Source organism: Gobio gobio (genome assembly GCF_949357685.1).
Source record: "Gobio gobio genome assembly, chromosome: 9".
Classification (NCBI taxonomy): domain Eukaryota; kingdom Metazoa; phylum Chordata; class Actinopteri; order Cypriniformes; family Gobionidae; genus Gobio; species Gobio gobio.
The window spans coordinates 13,092,163-13,111,775 of NC_137115.1; the positions used below are offsets into that span (position 1 = coordinate 13,092,163).

The 19,613-nt window shown below is 37.9% G+C and overlaps 1 protein-coding gene across 8 annotated transcripts in view; it reads right to left on the reverse strand.

Moving 5' to 3' along the window:
• trip12 (thyroid hormone receptor interactor 12) overlaps window positions 1–19,613 on the reverse strand; it is a 73,352-nt gene that overhangs the window by 12,634 nt on the left and 41,105 nt on the right. For 6 of the 8 annotated variants that reach the window (XM_079826048.1, XM_079826047.1, XM_079826045.1 and 3 more), the window contains 16 exons: window positions 18,689–18,724; window positions 18,402–18,497; window positions 17,957–18,049; window positions 14,670–14,831; window positions 14,377–14,445; window positions 13,483–13,648; window positions 13,162–13,279; window positions 12,861–13,017; window positions 12,600–12,753; window positions 10,198–10,426; window positions 8,698–8,816; window positions 8,284–8,488; window positions 8,079–8,179; window positions 6,824–6,998; window positions 1,758–1,899; window positions 1,338–1,529 (listed from right to left, as the gene is read on the reverse strand). In XM_079826048.1, the coding sequence (XP_079682174.1) occupies window positions 1,338–1,529; window positions 1,758–1,899; window positions 6,824–6,998; window positions 8,079–8,179; window positions 8,284–8,488; window positions 8,698–8,816; window positions 10,198–10,426; window positions 12,600–12,753; window positions 12,861–13,017; window positions 13,162–13,279; window positions 13,483–13,648; window positions 14,377–14,445; window positions 14,670–14,831; window positions 17,957–18,049; window positions 18,402–18,497; window positions 18,689–18,724 (2,214 nt within the window). The remainder of the gene's footprint in view (window positions 1–1,337; window positions 1,530–1,757; window positions 1,900–6,823; window positions 6,999–8,078; window positions 8,180–8,283; window positions 8,489–8,697; window positions 8,817–10,197; window positions 10,427–12,599; window positions 12,754–12,860; window positions 13,018–13,161; window positions 13,280–13,482; window positions 13,649–14,376; window positions 14,446–14,669; window positions 14,832–17,956; window positions 18,050–18,401; window positions 18,498–18,688; window positions 18,725–19,613) is intronic. The other 2 variants (XM_079826050.1, XM_079826046.1) reach the window with 1 other exon arrangement.

Here is a 19,613-nt window from a genome sequence, read left to right on the forward strand (position 1 = left end):
ATCTAATTTTTATCTAATAGTAAGATAAATAGTAATAATAATAATAATAATAGTAATAATAATAATAATAATAATAATATCTTATTATTAGATCTAATAGTAATCTAATTATTGACCTTAATCTGAATAATACAATATTCTGATTAAGGTGTTTACATAAGTTGCTTTTAGAACATTCCGTCCATGTTCCCGTTTTACATGTTATAGAACAATTAAAGATTAATGGCACGCCATTACGTAACCATGCCACGCAGTCCGACATTCCCTCCAGAATTTCACGCATCAACATACAGTTATCTTCATTATGGTACCATATATAGTTTTGGGTGTTTCATTTTTACATTTCAAGAAAGCTTCAAGTGCAGTTAATTATTTGTCAGATACAAATTCTCCAGCAACAGGCCTCCTCTGCCACAGCGACAAACTCGGAGGTACTGGATGACAGTACAAAGTAAGGACTGGTGAACTCTTGTTTGCCGTCAAATGGTTGACCACTGCCGTGTGCGTATGTGTCCTGTTGCAAAATGTAGCGAAAACTCCTACATGAAGTTAATAGTGTGATTAAGGCTTGTTCATGTCTATAATGCACTTCAATAATGCGACTAAAATAGGAATACTCCACGTCTTCATTCGATTTTTGTTCACTTCGAATATGACTTTAACCAGATTAAGGTAATTAGAAATGGCTGTTTACATGGTAGTTTCTTAGAGTATAGTCTTAATCAGGTTAATATCGGAGTATTGTTGTCCATGTAAACGTACTCAATGTCACACAATCATGTTCCTTCACAGAAGAAGCCAAATTAATTGTGTAATCATTGTCAGGTGTGATCGTGGTTTAATAGATGGTGATGCAAGGACACTATGCCAGAGAGATGTGCTGCTGTAATTGCTGCAAAAAGTGGACATACCAAATATTAAAGTTAAAAGTGGATAAAAATAGTGCGACTCACTTCATCTGATATTTGTTGTGCTCAGAGCAACCATCTGTACGTTTCATGGACATTATGAAGTGAAATCATGTTTTGGAGGCAAAAAGGTCAATATTTTTAGGTGTGTATTTTCAAGATCTGTTAGGTGTTCTAATAATTTTAGCCACCACTATTTTTGGAGGAAAGAAATGAGCAATGTGCAAACATCACAGCAGTTGTCGGCGCCAAAGCCTTGTGGGCAGCGTTCCGACATATAGCGCAACATTGCTTCTGGCAACCAGAGTTCGAGTCCCGGTTTGTGTTTTTTTCCTCCATCTTAAACCCCTCTCTTCTTCATTATCACTTCCTGTCTCCTATCCAATTATTCAATAAAGGCAAAAAAAAACAGTTGAAAGTCGGACTAACCGGGCAGCCGAAGAACACATGCAGGAACCTCTTGATTCTCTCGTCTCTACTGATAGTGTCCCGTTCGCTATTTGATGTCAGATACAACAACATCTGCTTCACAAGACCACTGTGCTGGATCTCGAAGGAGGACACGTCCGATTCTGATACAATATTGCTTATCTCCTCTAGACACTCTACACCACTGTCAACCTGAAACGCACATGAAAACAGTTTGAGAGAATTAAAACTTTCCACTGGATGACACAAAACCAAACAAACATGTAATTCTTTATAAACTCTACACATTAAAAAGTGATCAACAGCATCATAAAGAGTTATCCCATGCAAATTGTTTAAGTGGTAATACATTAACTTCAGCAGCATAACAGAACTGGCATATTTACTGCTTTATAAATGCTAACTTCGTGTGGGGGTTACCTGCAAGTTCAGCTGTTCTGTGGCAGCGCAGAGTCTTTGCAGGACATTCAGTGCAGGGTTGCTTCCATCCACGCTTTCAGAATTAAAGTAACGCTCCACAAACTTACTGGCTTGTTCCTTTATCCAAGCCTTTATCTTATCCCTGAAAAGACAACAAAAAACATTTAACTACAGATGCCAAAAGAACTGGTCAAAACTAAACTATGTAACCAAGAGACTTGAGAACGACAGTGACAGACTAACTAAATCACTTATGCATTTATCAATCTTTATTACACGTTTGGTGTTATCTGTACTTTTTTAATGCATTACAGTAATTTAATAGTCGATTGCCGTTTTTCAGTGAATATTTTATTTAATGTTTGATACAGCTGTTAGATAAAGCATCGTTTACGTCATGTTTTGGACAATTTTTGCTTTGCTATTGATTCTATTCTGTGGGATTTCCTTCCTTATAATGGCCGTCGTCAATAGCAACGCATAAATAATAATTTGTCGTAAATATAATCTCTAATATTATCTTTAGTTATTTGTTGTTTGTTGATTTTCAAATATAAAACTTGTTGAAATGTTTCAAGTGTGTGCATCTGTTCTTTTGAACACTTTCATCTCATTTGAAGAAAACCGTGATAATATTGATAACCGTGATACTTTGGGTCACTATAATCGTGATGTTCAATTTGCATACCGTTTCATCCCTACTACCACAGTACATTGTTTGGGGTCATTAAGATTTTTTTAAGTGCCCCTATTATCAGTCCTTCCAGTTTTTCGATTCCACGATCACTGAATACATAATCAACAATGTCACATTCTTTTTGCAATCCTGCATAATTGCATGTCATTTCACTACAAAATGATCGAAAAAATTAACATTGCATTAAATTAATTATTATCTAATTTAGTTATACCTAATTTAATTAAAGTTGTAATGCATTATTTTCACGAGGATACAGATGTTGCGCACATGATGTAAGGGAGTGAAACAGCACAAGTGAACTTCGCACCTGTCATCTTACATAAGTTCCACGGACTGGGCGAAGTGATTAAGAAACATGGATAAATGACAAAATAAAAAGTATGATATGCTTGTTAGTACTAAACAGAATTATTAAAAGTGCAGTATACTATGAAAGAGAGCTCAATTCTGGCTGGCGGCGCATTTCTGTGATTGCACTTGCTGTCTTGTTAGCGCGTGAGTACAGAACGGTGTTCTCTTTCTAGGATTATTGCGCTTGAACGGTCAAATATACTCACAATAACGTCAAAATCTTGGTGGTTATGTTTTAAGTGAGTCTGTCATGAGCCAGATGAGTACCAGTACTGGAGTTAAAGAAATTGTTAACATTATTAACTCTATAACTGTCGGCTGTCCACCCTGATCATGTTGTTAAAGCTAGATAGTACACTGTTAGACTAGCCAGCTATCCAATAGCCAAACAATTTTGAAAAATGATATTACTATTATCATCATCATCATCTTATAGGTCGTTTTAAAAGTGACAAAATAAACAAGCTTTATGGTTTTGTCTATTTTTTTGTGTCATGTACGACTATTGCGCATCTAACATAATGCATAATAATGGTAAATGTGGAATCCTAAATATAAAAAGAAACACATCTCTTCTGGAATTTCTGGAAATGACCACAACAAAATTAGATCACAAAAAAAGTCCCTGGTGGGACTGTATTATGCTATTTTAAACATTCCTAATTTAGTTTTGGAGGTCTCCTACAACAGGTTTACATGCATCCAAACTCTATCATTTTCTCATAATATACATTGTGAGAAAAGAAGTGATGCGGTAGTGTCTGAAACGGCTTTACCAAGGATCCAGTGTCACTAAGCCCATTCTTTCCGAGAGCCTACTCTGCTCTGATCGATCAGATGGCCCAGTCTGTTGTGATTGATCTACAGCATTACAGCACGTTTTCGTAAATTACCATATCTGAATTTCATCTATGGAGTCTTAGCACTTTGACACACAGTGATCCGAACATTACCGATGGAGTCGGTTTTATAAATTCCAGAGCAAGTCCTCAACCTTTGGAAGTGCAAGCAAAGTGGATTCACAGTGCAGATAACCATGTTGTCTCAACATGTTACTACAAAATGCTTCTTAGATACAACTACAGTGTTTAAGGGCAGGTCAAGTAGACATTGTTTACAGTAGTGTTAATTTTGTTAACGAAAACAGTGACGAAAAATCCTCGAAATGCTGGTGGGTTAGGATCAATCCCATTACTGTGAACAGCAAAACCGAAATGGCGCACTGCCTGTGCAAACACTGGAACACGCACTGTTTGATTTTAGACTGGTTATAGTCAGGTAAACAACACAGTGCAGTGTTACGTCACCGTTTGTTCCTCAAGTCTGTGGAAATGGCTGAGAACGCAAACCATTCTGGTGGAAAAGGGGTACATGTGACTCCAGTGGTTTAACCTCAATTTTATGAAGCAATGCGAGTGTTTTGTTTGCCTTCTAGAGGGGCATACCTAAAGTAGTTTGCAGAACTTTGCACACTGGATGTGAAACGACACGTCTTTAAGAAAACATTTCAGAATCATGGATTATAATTGTCCCAAAGCCTTGTTAATGTACATAAAGACTAGTCTTTAAGATTGTACATCTTAATATTAGAAACAGTGCTAATAGTATAAGTTAGATGCAAAACATATATTCTTTTAAGATAAATGTATGATTCTGGATAATCTGGATTTTTATTTTTTAAATACAAATCATGGTTCTCCCACAATTCTGAAAACAAACCATTAGACGAATAAACAAAAAGCAATTTACTTGAAGTTCTGACAAAATGTTCTATTTAAATGGTACACATTTGTCTATTTGTCGTCTAAAATGTTATGAGTTTTTTACTCAATGAATTTATTTTGAATACATTTTTAATAGATTGTTTGAAGTTAATGAATGAAGACTTGTTTTGTCCAGAGTTTTTGAACAAATCAATGGTCATGTGGCATAACTGTAATAGACACAATCTTTATTTGAAGCGTAATATTAGCTTCAAAGATAATTTACTAATTTTAATCGCTGCCACAAAATATGTGTTTATATCTGGCCAAGATCTGCTAAAAATTGGCAGATGTGCTTCTTCGTTGCTGGGTGGTTTAGTCCTTTTAACACGGGGTTACAAACTAGCGCACCTTTATTTGTTGCTTAGTGACAGCATTAAGCAAGCCAGAAATACGCGAGTACTGCGCAATTCAGCTATATTTAATATTCATATTGACTCATGAGTTGCGCGCTCTTTGTATGATTGCCAATTGTATGAACATAATTTGTGAAACATAAACCGCCAAATTGCCTGGTGATTTGACCGTTTCGTTACCCTCCAGCTGATTTTTACCAGCATTTGGCAGGTGTTTATCTCAAATCCTGTCAATATGAAATTGCACAGAACAGCCGTGTTCACTCTTGAGCATTGCATGACACAAGCAAAGGAAGGAGTTTTTTTTTTTGACAACTCAGAGGGCGAGATTCTCATGATTTCACCGTGACCCTGTCCAAAGAAAGTCCTCGTAGACACCCCTCCCCCCAACTTCAAAAACTCAACGGATCTAGATGAATCTCGTGGGTGACCTCTCACCTTTCGGTGAAAATTCACCTTTTTGAGGAGTTTACATATATGGGAATTGAACTTCGATGGTTAATGATGACGATGTACGAGAACACAAGGATGCAAGATCGCTTAAGAGCGCATGTTGAGAAACGGCCATAATAGGGGCACTTTAAAGAAATTTCATAACAACCCTATTTAAACCACAACACATTATAATTAGGGATGGGGCCGATCCGATCCAGTATCGGTATCAGGACCGATACCAGCTTAATTCATGTATCGGATTTTCCCGATCCAACCTGCGGAGAAATCCGATACCCATGAGCCACGTCTGCGCTTTCCAAAAGTGATTCCCGCCGGCTTGTCTGCTAGCTGGCTGCAAACTATGGAATGGATTTCCTGAACGGAGGCGCGGCTCAATGAGACTCAGAGTTATGAGACACGCCCCGCTCAGGAAATCCATTCCGCAGTTTGCAGCAGGATAGCATTGAGCAGCCTTGTGGCTAGCCAACATGTCAGCTGTGTGGAAATACTTCACACTGGAAACACCGCAGAGCAAGACAATGTTTGCAAAACCGTAATTCAGAGAGGTGGAAGCTCCCTCGCGTCGTACAACACAACGAACGCAATCAAACATTTAAAAAAGCAGACAAGACTAGGGTGACATTTAAGATATAATAATCAGGGCTTGACATTGACAATCGCCATCTGCGTGTGTATTTCGGCTGTGTAACACTCACACCAGCCACTTTGAACTTATTATGGCCTTCTCAAAAGCCATCTGTTATAATCACGTTGCGCATTATAACCAATCACACGTGTTTATATTGAGTTTATGAATATAATAATCAGAGGCGTTCAGATTAGCGTAGTTTTGTTCAGAGCGCGCGCGGCTCTCACTCTCGCTGAAATCTACACTCAAAGCAGAGATAAACGTGCGATGTACGCAGGAGATTCATTCATCATACAGTGATTGACAGTTTTTGTTATATTTCAGCACCGAAAATAGTTTCAAACAAAACACAGCAGAACCACAGCGCATCTTATATGACTGGCATTAGGTTGGCTTGACGTTCGCTAAAAAGTGCTTAGAGCTGCTTGATTTATTATTTGTTTGTTGATTTTCAAATATAAATTGATAACCGTGATCATTTGGGTCACTATTATGTTCATATCATACTTGCCTGTTGAGTGGAGTTTATATCATCATATAAAATCAACAATAATGATAATAATAATAATATTAAAGCAAACACAGCTCTGGTATCGGAATAGTATCGGTGTCGGCCGATATCCAAATTCAGATATCGGGATCGGATCGGAAGTGAAAAAATGTGGATCGGTGCATCCCTAATTATAATAGTGTATTTATTCGAAACAATGAGCTGCAAACATGTTAGTTACCAATCAACTCATTCACATACAATCCTGAACAATAGAATTAAAAAGTATTATGACCAGAACACACAAAACCTGTAGCTTTACCTGTTGTTTGAAACAGAGTCCTTAGGCGGCACTCGTGCCAGTCCACTGACCCCTGCTGTGCGCGAGGGCTCTGAGTTGGCGCTGTTTGTCTGAGTCCCTAGCTTACCCCAGGTCTTGGGATTTAAACTGGCCAGGAAAGAGGACTTGGGGGATTGTGTGGTTGTTGGACTCTTAGCTGTGGAGGAGCAAAGTAGGACGAGATATTATAAATGACCAGATAAGTTCATGTGTAATGAAGGGTGCATATTGAACATCATTCACAACACTCGAAACAAAACATGATGCCAAAAATTTGCTAAACCCACAAGGCAATTAAAACTGTATGAATGTCATTGCATTAAAGCTACACTATGTAACTTTTGGTCCTCTAGCAGTTGAGCATAAAACTATAAGTTACTTGAAGAGAAACATTGTTTTGGTAATTACGTGAGTTATGCTTCAGCTCTGCTATTCTGCACGGATGAATCTGATGGCTTGAGGTGCACCGCTGTACCCATGGTTACAGATAATCACAGATAATCAGTGCGAATGTCACTATCAACATCAAAACCTTCCTAATAAGGAAAGACGTATATCCGAAAAATGTCTGATCAGGTAAGTAGCTCATATTCCATGTTTTGACTTTGTTTTTAAAATAGTTACAAAAGTTGGTAAAACTACAATTAGACATAATGATTGCTATTTATATCATACAGGGGAAACTAACTTGGCAAGGCTATTCATAGTCAAACAGATCAAAGCAGTAACTGGGTTAGAGATAACCAACATAAACAGTTTTATTGCAAATGTGATGCCATGCAAACTATGTTGATTCGTGTTTTATTAAACATACTGTTGTATTCTCTTTTTGCTTCCAAACTTTTTTCAGTTCAAGGTTCAAATGTTGTAGCTTCAAGCTACTTCCACAGCATAGAGTAGAAGCCTGACCTTCTTTCCTTTATTTACAGATATGAAGTAACACGCACAGATGAATGATGAACGTATGCGGTTTCCAGCAACTACAAAATATTAATTATTATAGGCTTACAATAGTGATTTAGGGTAAGGCAAAAAAACACTGTTTGGAAGATGTCTGTTATTTTGTTGTTAAAGCCACATATGTAAAATTTTACTTTTCCCAAAAAGGTGAAAAATAAACATGTGAGAGATATGCATCACAGATATAGTGCAGCTTTAAATAACTATAAATATTTGAAATATCAAGTGTCCAAGTACATTTTGGGGCCAACGTTTCAACACAAGAAGTGCTACATACCCTGATTATCCACTTTGTCATCGTCTCTGGGTGGGGAGTACTTGGGACGCCTAGGCCCTCTTTTAGGAAGGCGTTTTCTTTTCAGAACATCACTCAACCTACTAGAGAACAGAGGAATCTGTTTTTAAACTTTAATGGCAAGACATTAGTTACCAGGCCTGTAAAATCTAGATCAGTAAGGGTGAGTGTCAGAGTGGCTCTATACCCTTGAGGACTGAGGTCCAGGGAGTCGTCCATGCTGTGCTGGAAACTAGGGGAACCCAAGTCGGGTGTGACGTTAGAGGCAGCTGTAGTGGTCGCTGTGGTGATGGTGGTGGTGCAAAGACTAGCTGTGCCGCTGGTGCACGCTTTCGGAGGGCTGGTGAGGAACACCTCAGACTCAGCTAGGTTCTTTACCTGGTGCATCACACCTAAACAGAACAAGAGCAACAAAACACCAGTGTTGGGTGTAATGTATTACTGTAATCAAATATTTTTTCCCCAGTGGTGACAAAGTTGGAGACGACATTTTGTAATCCCGGCCGTCAATTACTTCATTCTATAGAGTAACTTCTATAGAACTTTGGTGTAAAATGTATTTATGAAAAAAAACAACAACAACAAAAAACGGATACAATACCTTCTCGCCTGAAATAAACACTGAATACATCTGGTAGCTTCTGCATGAGGATCTCGGCCATCTGCAGAGAGCCCACAACAATCTTGAGGTCCTGACTGGACAGCATGGAAGCTATGTGACTACAGACAGAAGACACACATTTGCACATATTAGTTCAGAATTAGTTAGCACTAAACTAAACAAGCACTCTTACAAGTTTCATAAGCCACGTGTCCATCAATCAAATGTTCAAATTCAAGTGGAAGAAAACATTAAATTGTGAAATGGAAAAGGCTGCACACACTATGGCTGGTTGGTGTGACGATAATCGATCTCTAACACAGTGGTAGAGATGTATGATAGACATTTCAGTGTAGTATTCAAACCACAGAAGATCCATGTGTGCAACTATCAGTGAGCAGGACTGCTTTACATTATATATACACAAGAGTCTGGGCCTGGTTGCATGAAAGCCCTTAAGTTAAGAAAACCCTTAGATATAAGGTTATGGGTACCCTTAGTGAAACATGGATTGCAAGAAAAAGCACACAGGAAGTGTTGAATCTAGGACACCGAACGTGTCATTCAGTGAATAATCACCAAACATGCAAAGTGGCATTGATGCGTGAGTACAATACAATAACAACGAGTTGGACATATATAATATAATTTAATGAAAAACTATGCGAGTGACGCAGCAGGATTTTGAACATCCTCCGGTCAGGTGTCGCAGCTGGACTCATAAAAACAATCTGCTCAAGGACGATCAGTGTCATCCTTCAGACCGCCTTTAATGTTCTCCATACCTCAAGTATAGTAGTACAACTGTAGAGTTTAGTAAATGTTAAACTTGTTTAAAAGTCAGTTGTCCGTTATGTTCTGTTTATTGCGTGAGATTTCATAACTATAGCAACTGATTCTCCATTGCCGTGTTTTGCCTATCGCAAAATGCTTAGTCTAAACACTTAGGGTAAGGGTGACAGTTAAGACGTGTTGCAACACTCTTAAAAAAATCCCTTGCCCCAGGGATTTTTCCTCCTTAGGAGATACAACTACTTAAGAGGTTTTATGCAACCAGGCCCTGATATACGGTCATAAAGATCTGATTGATTTACATTATAAAGGTATCAGAATTTCATCTTTCTTTTTGGCCAAATAATAATAATAATAATAATAATAATCAGTAACGGCAACAAAATGCATATTTTTACTTGTTGGCCTTGTGAATAAAATTGAGGTGTTTTCATCCTTGAGTATGATATTTTATAATGCTATACAAGACAAAAAAGTATCCAGTACACTTTGTTTCAAGAAACAATTCCATTAAAAAAAAAAGATTATTTCATATTTAAGGCTTTACAGGGTTAAGGGGATGTAACATTTCCTGCATTATACAAAAAGATCTTTATGTGAAGATCTATACGTCATATCTTGATTTACATCATATTATGTGATGTAAAATCACTTGGATCATGATAAGATTTTGGTCCAATTCTCACACTAGGCTCTTCAGTCACTTACCTAGACACAGCATGGTTGCGCAGTACGTCTTTAAGCAGGTCTGCATCTGCAAAGTAAATGATCCGGAGGATGGCTCTAAGGCACTTGTGTCTGACGGCAGGCCCGGCTGAGGAGCTGTACACCTCATAAAGAACCCCGAACAGAGTCTTTATGAAGCACTTGGCTAGCTCAGGGTCCTCTTTCATCAGCTGAGCGCGTGCGTCCTCTCGCCGCACCTCCAAGTGCCCTCCTGTGAAGACAGACACGATTTTACTACATTTTATTCACACTAAATATCTAATTTAATTTGGTTGGCCAACCAAAAACAAGTCACGACTTTGCATGGAGTTTGCTGACACATGACTATGCTTTGTACATGATGTATCAAGTATGCGTTATTACTAGGACTGGGCAAATTAACGCGTTAACGCGGGCGATTCATTTTTTCAGCTTAACGCATTTAAAATATTTAACGCAAATAATAATGGGTTTATATGGGTTTAAGTTCACTTAAATTAAAAGTTGTTTTTTAAAGCCTAATAAATGTTGAAATTGGGAGCTTTCAGTTATACTCTAATGTAACGTCATTAATGTTTCATAGAGACATCAGTGATACTGGCCTTCATTCATAAAAAGATGCCATTACAACACATATTTAAAATATGCTGTCTTTAAATTGTTTCTACATTAATTTGGAGAGTAACTGAAATTATTACAATATTAAAATATTAAAAACGTACAATATTAAAAACTTGCGATTAATTACAGAAATGTTTTTGATTAATTAGTTAATTTTTTTAATCGATTCCCAGCACTAGTTATTACATATAGTCAAAGTATAATAAATCATTTAAGAGGTTAGAGGATAACATCAGCTGTTTGAATGCTTACGAGTTAGAATGTTTCAAAAGATGGACACACGTTTCTCTGTTCTTCCAAAATAAATTAAAATGGTTATGCCCAAAAGAGATGCAAGTATGGCAAAAAAACAAAACAAAAAAAACAATCAAATGTGAAGACAGTATAACATTCAGGTGAGAGATATACAACGCAAATTGAAAATTACACAGTACATTTTATTTTGTCAATTTTTTCTCTCCATTTCTGGTACATTATTCATTTCACATGACAATAAAATAAAACTAATTAAAGCATCAGTCTCAGTAAGGATGAAGCTTAGAGATTTTAATGTATTTTAATAACAACAAAAGATTGTCATGGTTAAGTGATTGTTCATTTTCATCACTATTTTACATTAAGTGGTAAAATTTTCGTTCATATTTGATTTAATAAACTATCGGTAGGGGTGTGACGAGACACTTCTCACAATACACGAGATTGGGTTCACGAGAACGAGATGAGATTTTTACATAGTATTTTTAAGAAATCCTCAATGATGAAATACATGACTAGAAAAATTGTTTGCAGGTGCATTTGAAATGTTTTAACTGATGATGATGTAATGAATGTCATTTCAGTTCTACTTTCTGAGTATGAATTATCATATGCAGTAAAAGACAACAAGCACAGTACAGGTTTTGCCAAAAACTCTGATTGGCTTCTCTCCTGTATGATTGTCTCTATAGACCTTAGAACTGCACATGAGCTTCTTTTGACCTCCTAACTGAACTCCTTCCCACACATTTATCAGATATTAAGTGCAAACAACAACCATAATCAAAGTACTCAATATTTAAAGTACAAACAGAGAACAAATTTGAGTCTCTATTTGAGATGGTTACAACGAGATAGCCTTTATATTGGGAGATATTCATGTGCCTCAGGGAGCCGCTTTTAAATAGCTGTAACGTATTGACATCGCGTTTGAATGCGATCTCCCGTTTATTTTTCACTTTCAATTTCGCAATCGTGCGTACTCTGTGAATAGGGAGCGGTGGTGCTAAACGCACATTTTAAAATATAAGTCTGATGCTTCTGCTGCGCAACAAATCCTCCAGACCACTAACATGTAACACACTCGTAACACGCTCAATGCGAGAGCTTCACTAACATGTAACACACACTCATAACACACGCTGCGCACTAGGTAAACTCAAACAGCTCGTGTTGGATTAGCTGAATTGAAGCGACTGTTATCCACCTGAAGTAAATAGTTTTTATTTCTATAAAAAGCAAAACTACAGTGGAGGCGTAATGTAAACGTAGCGTTGGCATATTCTATCCGAACTTCACCCTCACACTCCCTCATGACCAGGTCATGACAATATGACACGAGACAGCTTTTCACCTCGACGAGAAATCTCGTCACACCCCTAACTATCGGCAATTAATTTGTTTGACCATATTTTCCTGTTTTAATTATTAATAACAGTAAAAAAGGTTGATCTATATTTAACAGTTTAAAAAAATTGGCTTGAAAACAATCTGGAATATTTTATTAAGTGCGAGTGTGGCATGTGTACCTGTGTTGGGGTTGGCCAGAGGGTTGGGCTTCCTCTGAATGGCACGGGCAGTGCCAGTGTCTTCATTTATCTGCTGCATAGAGTTGAAGTCAATAGTGTAGACACGACCGAGTGTTGACAGACTTATCTCATCTTCTCCATTCTGGTGTGCAGTCTGGAAAAAAGTTAGCAATAAAATCGCATAATGATTCTAAATCATTAGCTGGTGTTCTGTAACCCATATTAACTACATCTGCACTGATTGCAGTTAGCTGAACATACTTCAATGATACGGCTGTCAATGCGGTTGTACGGGTGCCACAGGCCTCTGTCATCTCTCCACTGCCAGATGGCGCCCTCTGTAGTCTGGGCACTGCCTTTCTTCAGCATGGCATCAACCGCAAAGATGCCCTCTCTGGGCAGGCATGGCATCAGCTCACTACAGCAGAGATATAAAACAGAATAATCAAACACACTCATTACGGTTTCCTCTACTGAATCTGAGTTTACTCAGAGAATGTTAATCAGATATCACTGACAGAACCAAACAGATTGAGGAGAGGTTTAAGAAAACAGGACATACCAAATAAGTGAAGTGAGTTCATAAAGCTCCTGGGGGCTTCTGGGAACAAGGTCAATCTGTTCTTGACAGCTCCCATTAGATGCTCCACAGAGCAGGAAACGCAGGGTCTCTGCTATATCTATAAACAAACAAAACACACCGTCACACAATGTACATTTACATGTGTTCGTAAAACAGGCCACATGCCATCCATCCAGTGTCGAACTTGATGAATATATGCAAAACAAACTGCTCTGAAGTACCACATTCTTTCCTGTGTTGGTGTTCTTGTCTTTTTGGAAACAGGCAGCAGGGCGGGACGTGTGTGTGTGAGTGACTTACTCTGTTTCATGAGCTGCACAGCCAGGCATGGGCAATTGGAGCACATGAGAGAGAACATGCGCACTACCATGATGAACATGCCGGAGCTGAGCACGGGTGGAGTAAGAACCAGCAGCTGCTGGATGTTGGTCAGCAGGTCCCGTGAGGCCACCTGCTGTAACAGGTTCTGTGACACAGAACAGCGGTTAATCAGGTCACATTGAATGAACAAATGTTTAGCATTTTGAGTGACGGTCAATTTAGACAAGTTCTTAGTGCTTAGTTTGTAATGATTCACAAATGCTTTATAAATCGCTTCAATTCAAATATCAAAATTATTTTTGATAACTTTTGCCTAGAGTGGTCAAGAGCCATGCAAATTGTGGAGATCCGATGAACTCTAGATAGTCTAGCAAAAAAAAAAAAAAAGAATTGATCCAAAATTCATAGATGGATAAGAAATCGAAGATACATTTCATAGTACTTGTAGAATAAAGGATTTAAAGTATTCTTTACAAGGGAACATGTATTTCGAATTACATAAAAATCCCACATGCCGCTGACTTCAACTGAATCCATTGAATTCTCATTCTTACAACTTAAATTATGGCTGCTGCTTTTAAAATCAATAATCAACCTTTAAAAATCTGATTAAATCAGGAATAAAAAAAAATGTGTGGGAGACCATGAGCTTTGAGACTTTGCAGATCTTATACATGCACAAATTATGAAAAGGAAAACATTAAAAAGTATCATATGGCCTCTTTAAATTTCTGTTCATGGACTGCTGAAAACTATAAGAGATAATTCAAATGAAGTGAGTGATTGTTTTAATAAAATTAAAACATTGGTAAAATTGTTCAGACAGGTTTTTTTTTAAGGTTTGCTGTGCGTGTGCGAGTAATGCTTTTTCACCTCCTCATGCTGAAAGTTGTCCACCAGCCTGGCAAAACAGAGACAAGTGCTTTCGACAGATTTTTTATCCTGTAAAACAAAAGTCATAATAAATATACTGATTCATCTGAGGTAGACGCAGCCGATATTATTGTCTGACAACCAGGTGTGAATCACACCAGTAACACTATGGAAAACATAACGCTTACGTCCTTGTGAGTGTTTATGTTTGTGTTACCGATCCAGACATGACGTCTGTTCATCTGCTGTTGTAAATGTGAATGAGGTGTCTGCTGTGTCTTTCAGCTCATCACCTGGTGTGTGAGTCTCTGAGTGAGCAGGGGCAGAGAGTCAGCGACAAAGTGAAACTCGTCTGGCGTGATGCTCTGGCAGCAGTTAGCAGCGATGGCTAACGCGTTCCTCTGAGCATTGATGCTGAAGAACTCCAAGTACAGCAAACAGTCAGCTAGACCTCCCTAAAAAGAGACATTTTCAAAAACACAGCAAAGCCTCAGTGGTGTGTCATTTTCCATAATAAATAAGATGGGGTCAGTAGAACAGATTTAACATTCAAAGCTCTTATAAAACAGACAATATGCACTGCTGTGTCCACTCTGTATTAATGATTGGGACAGCTTACATAAAGGCTAATTAATTAGATCAACTGGCTTAAGAATAGTTTTTTTGTGGTTATTACATTGTATTCAATATAAATTGTGCCTTAAAGAGTTAATGGTTGAAATTAGGGCTGGAACGATTTGACCCAAAATCAAAATCTCAATCAATTTAACATTTTACCTCGATTACGATTAATTTGCCCTTTTTTGTTTTTTTTTGCCCTCATAGTTCACTGATATGGTTTGTACTGTCTATATGTTCAATTATTAAAGGTGGGCTATTTTTTCCCTAATGAAAAAGTGCATTTCTTTGTGATTTTAAAATACTTGAAGGAAACAGCTACCTTTCAGCAGTCATTGTCTATGGGTCATAACATTTCTTACAGATTTCTGTTTGTTGTACATCAGATAATTAGCACAGTAGGCCTACATTTCATTTATTTGAATGCATTAATGAGAGGGTGATCGTGTGTGGGAATTAGTCATACAGTCTCTAATAATTATGAAGCTGTGGTTACGGTTACTTCAAAAGGTAGACAAATCTATGCTATAATTGTTGAGTTTCTACGGTACTTTAGTGAGAAATCACAGGACAGCTTTGACAATGAGTTTCTGCGCTCCTCTCTGCTCACGATCTTCACGTGATGTGCAGACCGTATGAGTGTCACAATATATCAGGCATTAGTTCAACATAATACACATCCGATGGTCTAAATCGCTTCAATGTTCAAACGGGCAGGCCTTAAAACGCATACAATTGACAAAGTTTTGTGAGGACGCAAGTGAAAGTGATCTGGCTTCAGGGCGCGTGCGTTGTCAGAGACACAACAACTCGTCTCTCTGTGTCACAGAAAAAAGCTCACGAGCACTGAACGGAGATGTTTGCCATATTCTTGAATAGTGTAAAATAGCTTGAATGTTCAAACTGGCAAGCCTTTAAACACATTTAATTGACAAACTTCATGAGGACGCAAGTGAAAGTGATCTGGCTTCGGGGGGCTTGCACACTCTGCCACTGTGTGTATCAGCGCATATAAGAACGGTGATTAACTTACCTGTATAAACTGTGAAAAACATGCAATTACCATAGTAATTTTGAGCATCCAGATTGTATAAACAAAGATAACTGCTCCTGAACCGTTCCATGTGCCTGCAAACTGCACTTGATGTAACTGACAGAGCGGAGTCACAACTTCAGCCACAGAGCTGTTATGTCAGAACAATAGCACTGTGGGCAGCGCCGTGACATTTGTCATAGCTCTGCACAAGGTTCGGGCTCTCAAGCCAACATCAACGTTAGTTTCCTTCAATTAATTTAAAATTACACCAGATAAGAAATGCACTCTTTCATTAGAAAATAAAAAAATATCCTACCTTAAGTAGTTGAGCATATTTAAAGTACAAACTTACATCCTAAAAATCAGCGAATGAGGGCAAAAAAAGCAAAAAACTAAAATTGTTCATTAATCGCAATCGAGGTAAAATGTTCAATTAATGATTTTGATTTTACGTCACATCGTCCAGCCCTAGTCGAGACCCATGTTTGGATTACAGTTCATCACTAAAAAGGTTTAAATCGCAGATTTAGTTGCAGCAAACAGCGCAAGCGGCGTGTGAGACAGAACACACTTTCATTTGAGCAGAATATCTCTATGGAACTCCAGCTTACATTTGTCGTTGTTTTCAGATCATAAGTGCTTCTTCCGCAGTGTAGAGAGAACGTGTGCGACGGTTTGCCAGATTGCAAAGATTAAAGGGTTAGTTCACCCAAAAATGAAAATTATGTCATTAATTACTCATCCTCAAGTCGTTCGACACCCGTAAGACCTCCGTTCATATTCGGAACACAAATGAAGATATTTTTGTTGAAAGCTGATGGCTGAGAAAGGCTTCAGATAGGCCTCCATTGGCATACATTTTACATTTAGTACATTTACACTCCCAAGACCCATAAAAGGCACTTAAAACGTCGTTACAAAGTCCATCTCACCACAGTGACTCTACAATAATTTTACGATGCGACGACAATAGTTTTGGTGCGGAAAAAAAATCAAAATAACACCTTTATCCAGCTTGTTCTTGTCTTCCGTGTGTGCCTCCACGACGCATGCGCGAGAATATTACACAGATCCGGCATTCGGACACATGACCCAGAAGCGATTTGTTTACAAGCAGAGGAAGACGCGGGTATCTAAGCTGTTGAATTCTACATTGATCGTGCTTTAGGTCTCGGCGTAATTCTCAAAATCGGGCTAAAGTGTGCATTTCATGGATTCCCGAACTCCGCCGCTACGTCATTCTCGCGCATGCGCCGTGGAGGCACACACTGAAGACAAGAACAAGTTGGATAAAGGTGTAATTTAGATTTTTTTTTGCAAACAAAAACTATTGTCGTCGCATCGTAAAATTATTGTAGAGTCACTGTGGTGAGATGGACTTTGTAATGACGTTTTAAGTGCCTTTTATGGGTCTTGGGAGTGCAAATGTACTGAATGCCAATGGAGGCCTATCTGAAGCCTTTCTCAGCCATCAGCTTTCAACAAAAATATCTTCATTTGTGTTCCGAATATGAACGGAGGTCTTACGGGTGTCGAACGACATGAGGGTAAGTAATTAATGACAGAATTTTCATTTTTGGGTGAACTAACCCTTTAAGTAAAACACCGGGCAGAAAATGCATCCTTTTAAGAGAAAAACTCTGATTGGTAGATTTAAAATCTCGAACATCTAGCAACCCCAAGCACACAGAGACTACTTAAAAACAGTCTGTAATTGTGTCCCCTCATTTTTTTCGACAAAAACAGCAATATTTTTTAAAAGGTTTTTATTTTTACTCAGCATTTTTCGTGAACAATATTCCATGTTAATATAGTCAGAATTTTTTAATGACGCTGATGTCGTCTCAGTTTAGTCGTGGAGATTGTTAACGAAATTAACACTAGGTTGAAACAGCATTCAAGAAACAAGAAACCACCAGTACTTACAGCCTGTAAGATGGCTTTGCTGTGCCTCCGTGACAGCATCTCCAGGGCGGTCAAGGCTTGCTCTGCCACATCAATAAACTGTATTACCTGAAGCTGTAAAATGAAGGGGAAAATTTATTTGAGACAACAAACACAAAATACGCCACTTCTAAATATAACATTTTCATGCTTGTCTAACTTATTCACATGTGAAATATCACTCCAATCAAGTCGGTAAACACAGATTAGGTGTTGCTCTGTAAATATAAGCAATCATATGTAAATGTGCTCATAGTTGTGATGTCAAATGTTTTTGAGGGGGGAAACACATTGTTCCATATGTCTAAATGTATACTTTACTTCAAATAAGTAAAGAAAAACCTCTCTTTTATATAGCCCCTTTAATTATGTTATCCATCTGTGCAGCCAAGGTTTAAAATAAAAATAAAAACCAGGTGTCATTTACCTTTTCTAGGAAGACCGGGATGGCGTCTACCACCACAGCCGAGGAGCGCGGCAGAGCCTCCATCATGTAGGTGAGGGCGCGAGATGCATGATTCATCTGCAGAAATGTCACACACAGTGAAGTTACTAGGTTATTCTCCTATTTTAAGTCTCAAAATTGAATGACTGACTACATGGAAGAAATGATTGCCAGGTGATAGAGTCACTGCAGTTGGCCTTGATAGGCTTGCACAATCTTCTGTCTCTGCGTAAACACATGCACCCACTCACAGAAGTCCTAATACTCACAATATCGAAATTATGCTCCATCTGTAATAGTGTGATCTGCAAAGAGAAGACAAGAGGAGAACAGGACATGTGGGTAAGAATAGAAAGGCAAGAGTGGACGCTCGACTCCTGACACAGACTAGTTGGTTATCTCTCTCAGATTATAAATATCAGAAAGCACAAATCTAAGGCCTTGTAAGACCTTTTCTAAGACCTACACAAATAAAATGAATACTATATGGGCAGGGTAGGGCAATGTCTATGGTAACATCCTAAAGTAAATAATAACTTTAAAAACATCAATTTACACACATTACAACTTAGGGCTGTGAATCTTTGGGTAAGCAACGAATCAATTCGATTCACGATTCATAGGTTTTCGATTTGATTCAAGAACGTTTTTTGCCAATTCGATTTGAGGCGATTCACATTCAAATTCGATGCATTTTTTTATATGCATTCATATGATTATTAAAATGCTTCCCCTAATGTGTCTTAGTCAGGGTGTGAATTACACAGCGGCCTTCAGGGGTCAGACAGTGGGCCCAAAAAAAAAAAAAAAAAAACTGTAACACTTTACAATAAGGTTCATTAGTTAACTACTGATATAATAATACTACACTAATAAAAATAACAAAAAGATAACTGGATAAAAAAACAAAAAAAACAATCCTCCTTCAGTACAAAAAAAGTGTCAAACTTTGACAAATGTATTTCTTGATACTTTTATATTATAAAATATAAAACCATCAAGAAATAAATTTGTCAAAGTTTGACACTTTTTGTACTGAAGTAGGAAAAGTAAAAAAATAAATAAAAATAAATCCAGTTATCTTTTTGTCACCTATGGTATCGATACCGAGATATTAGATTCTGGTATCGTACTGAAGCCAAAACTGTGGTATCGAGCCAACCCTAGGGTGGACCAGGCTTTATGCTGAAGCCC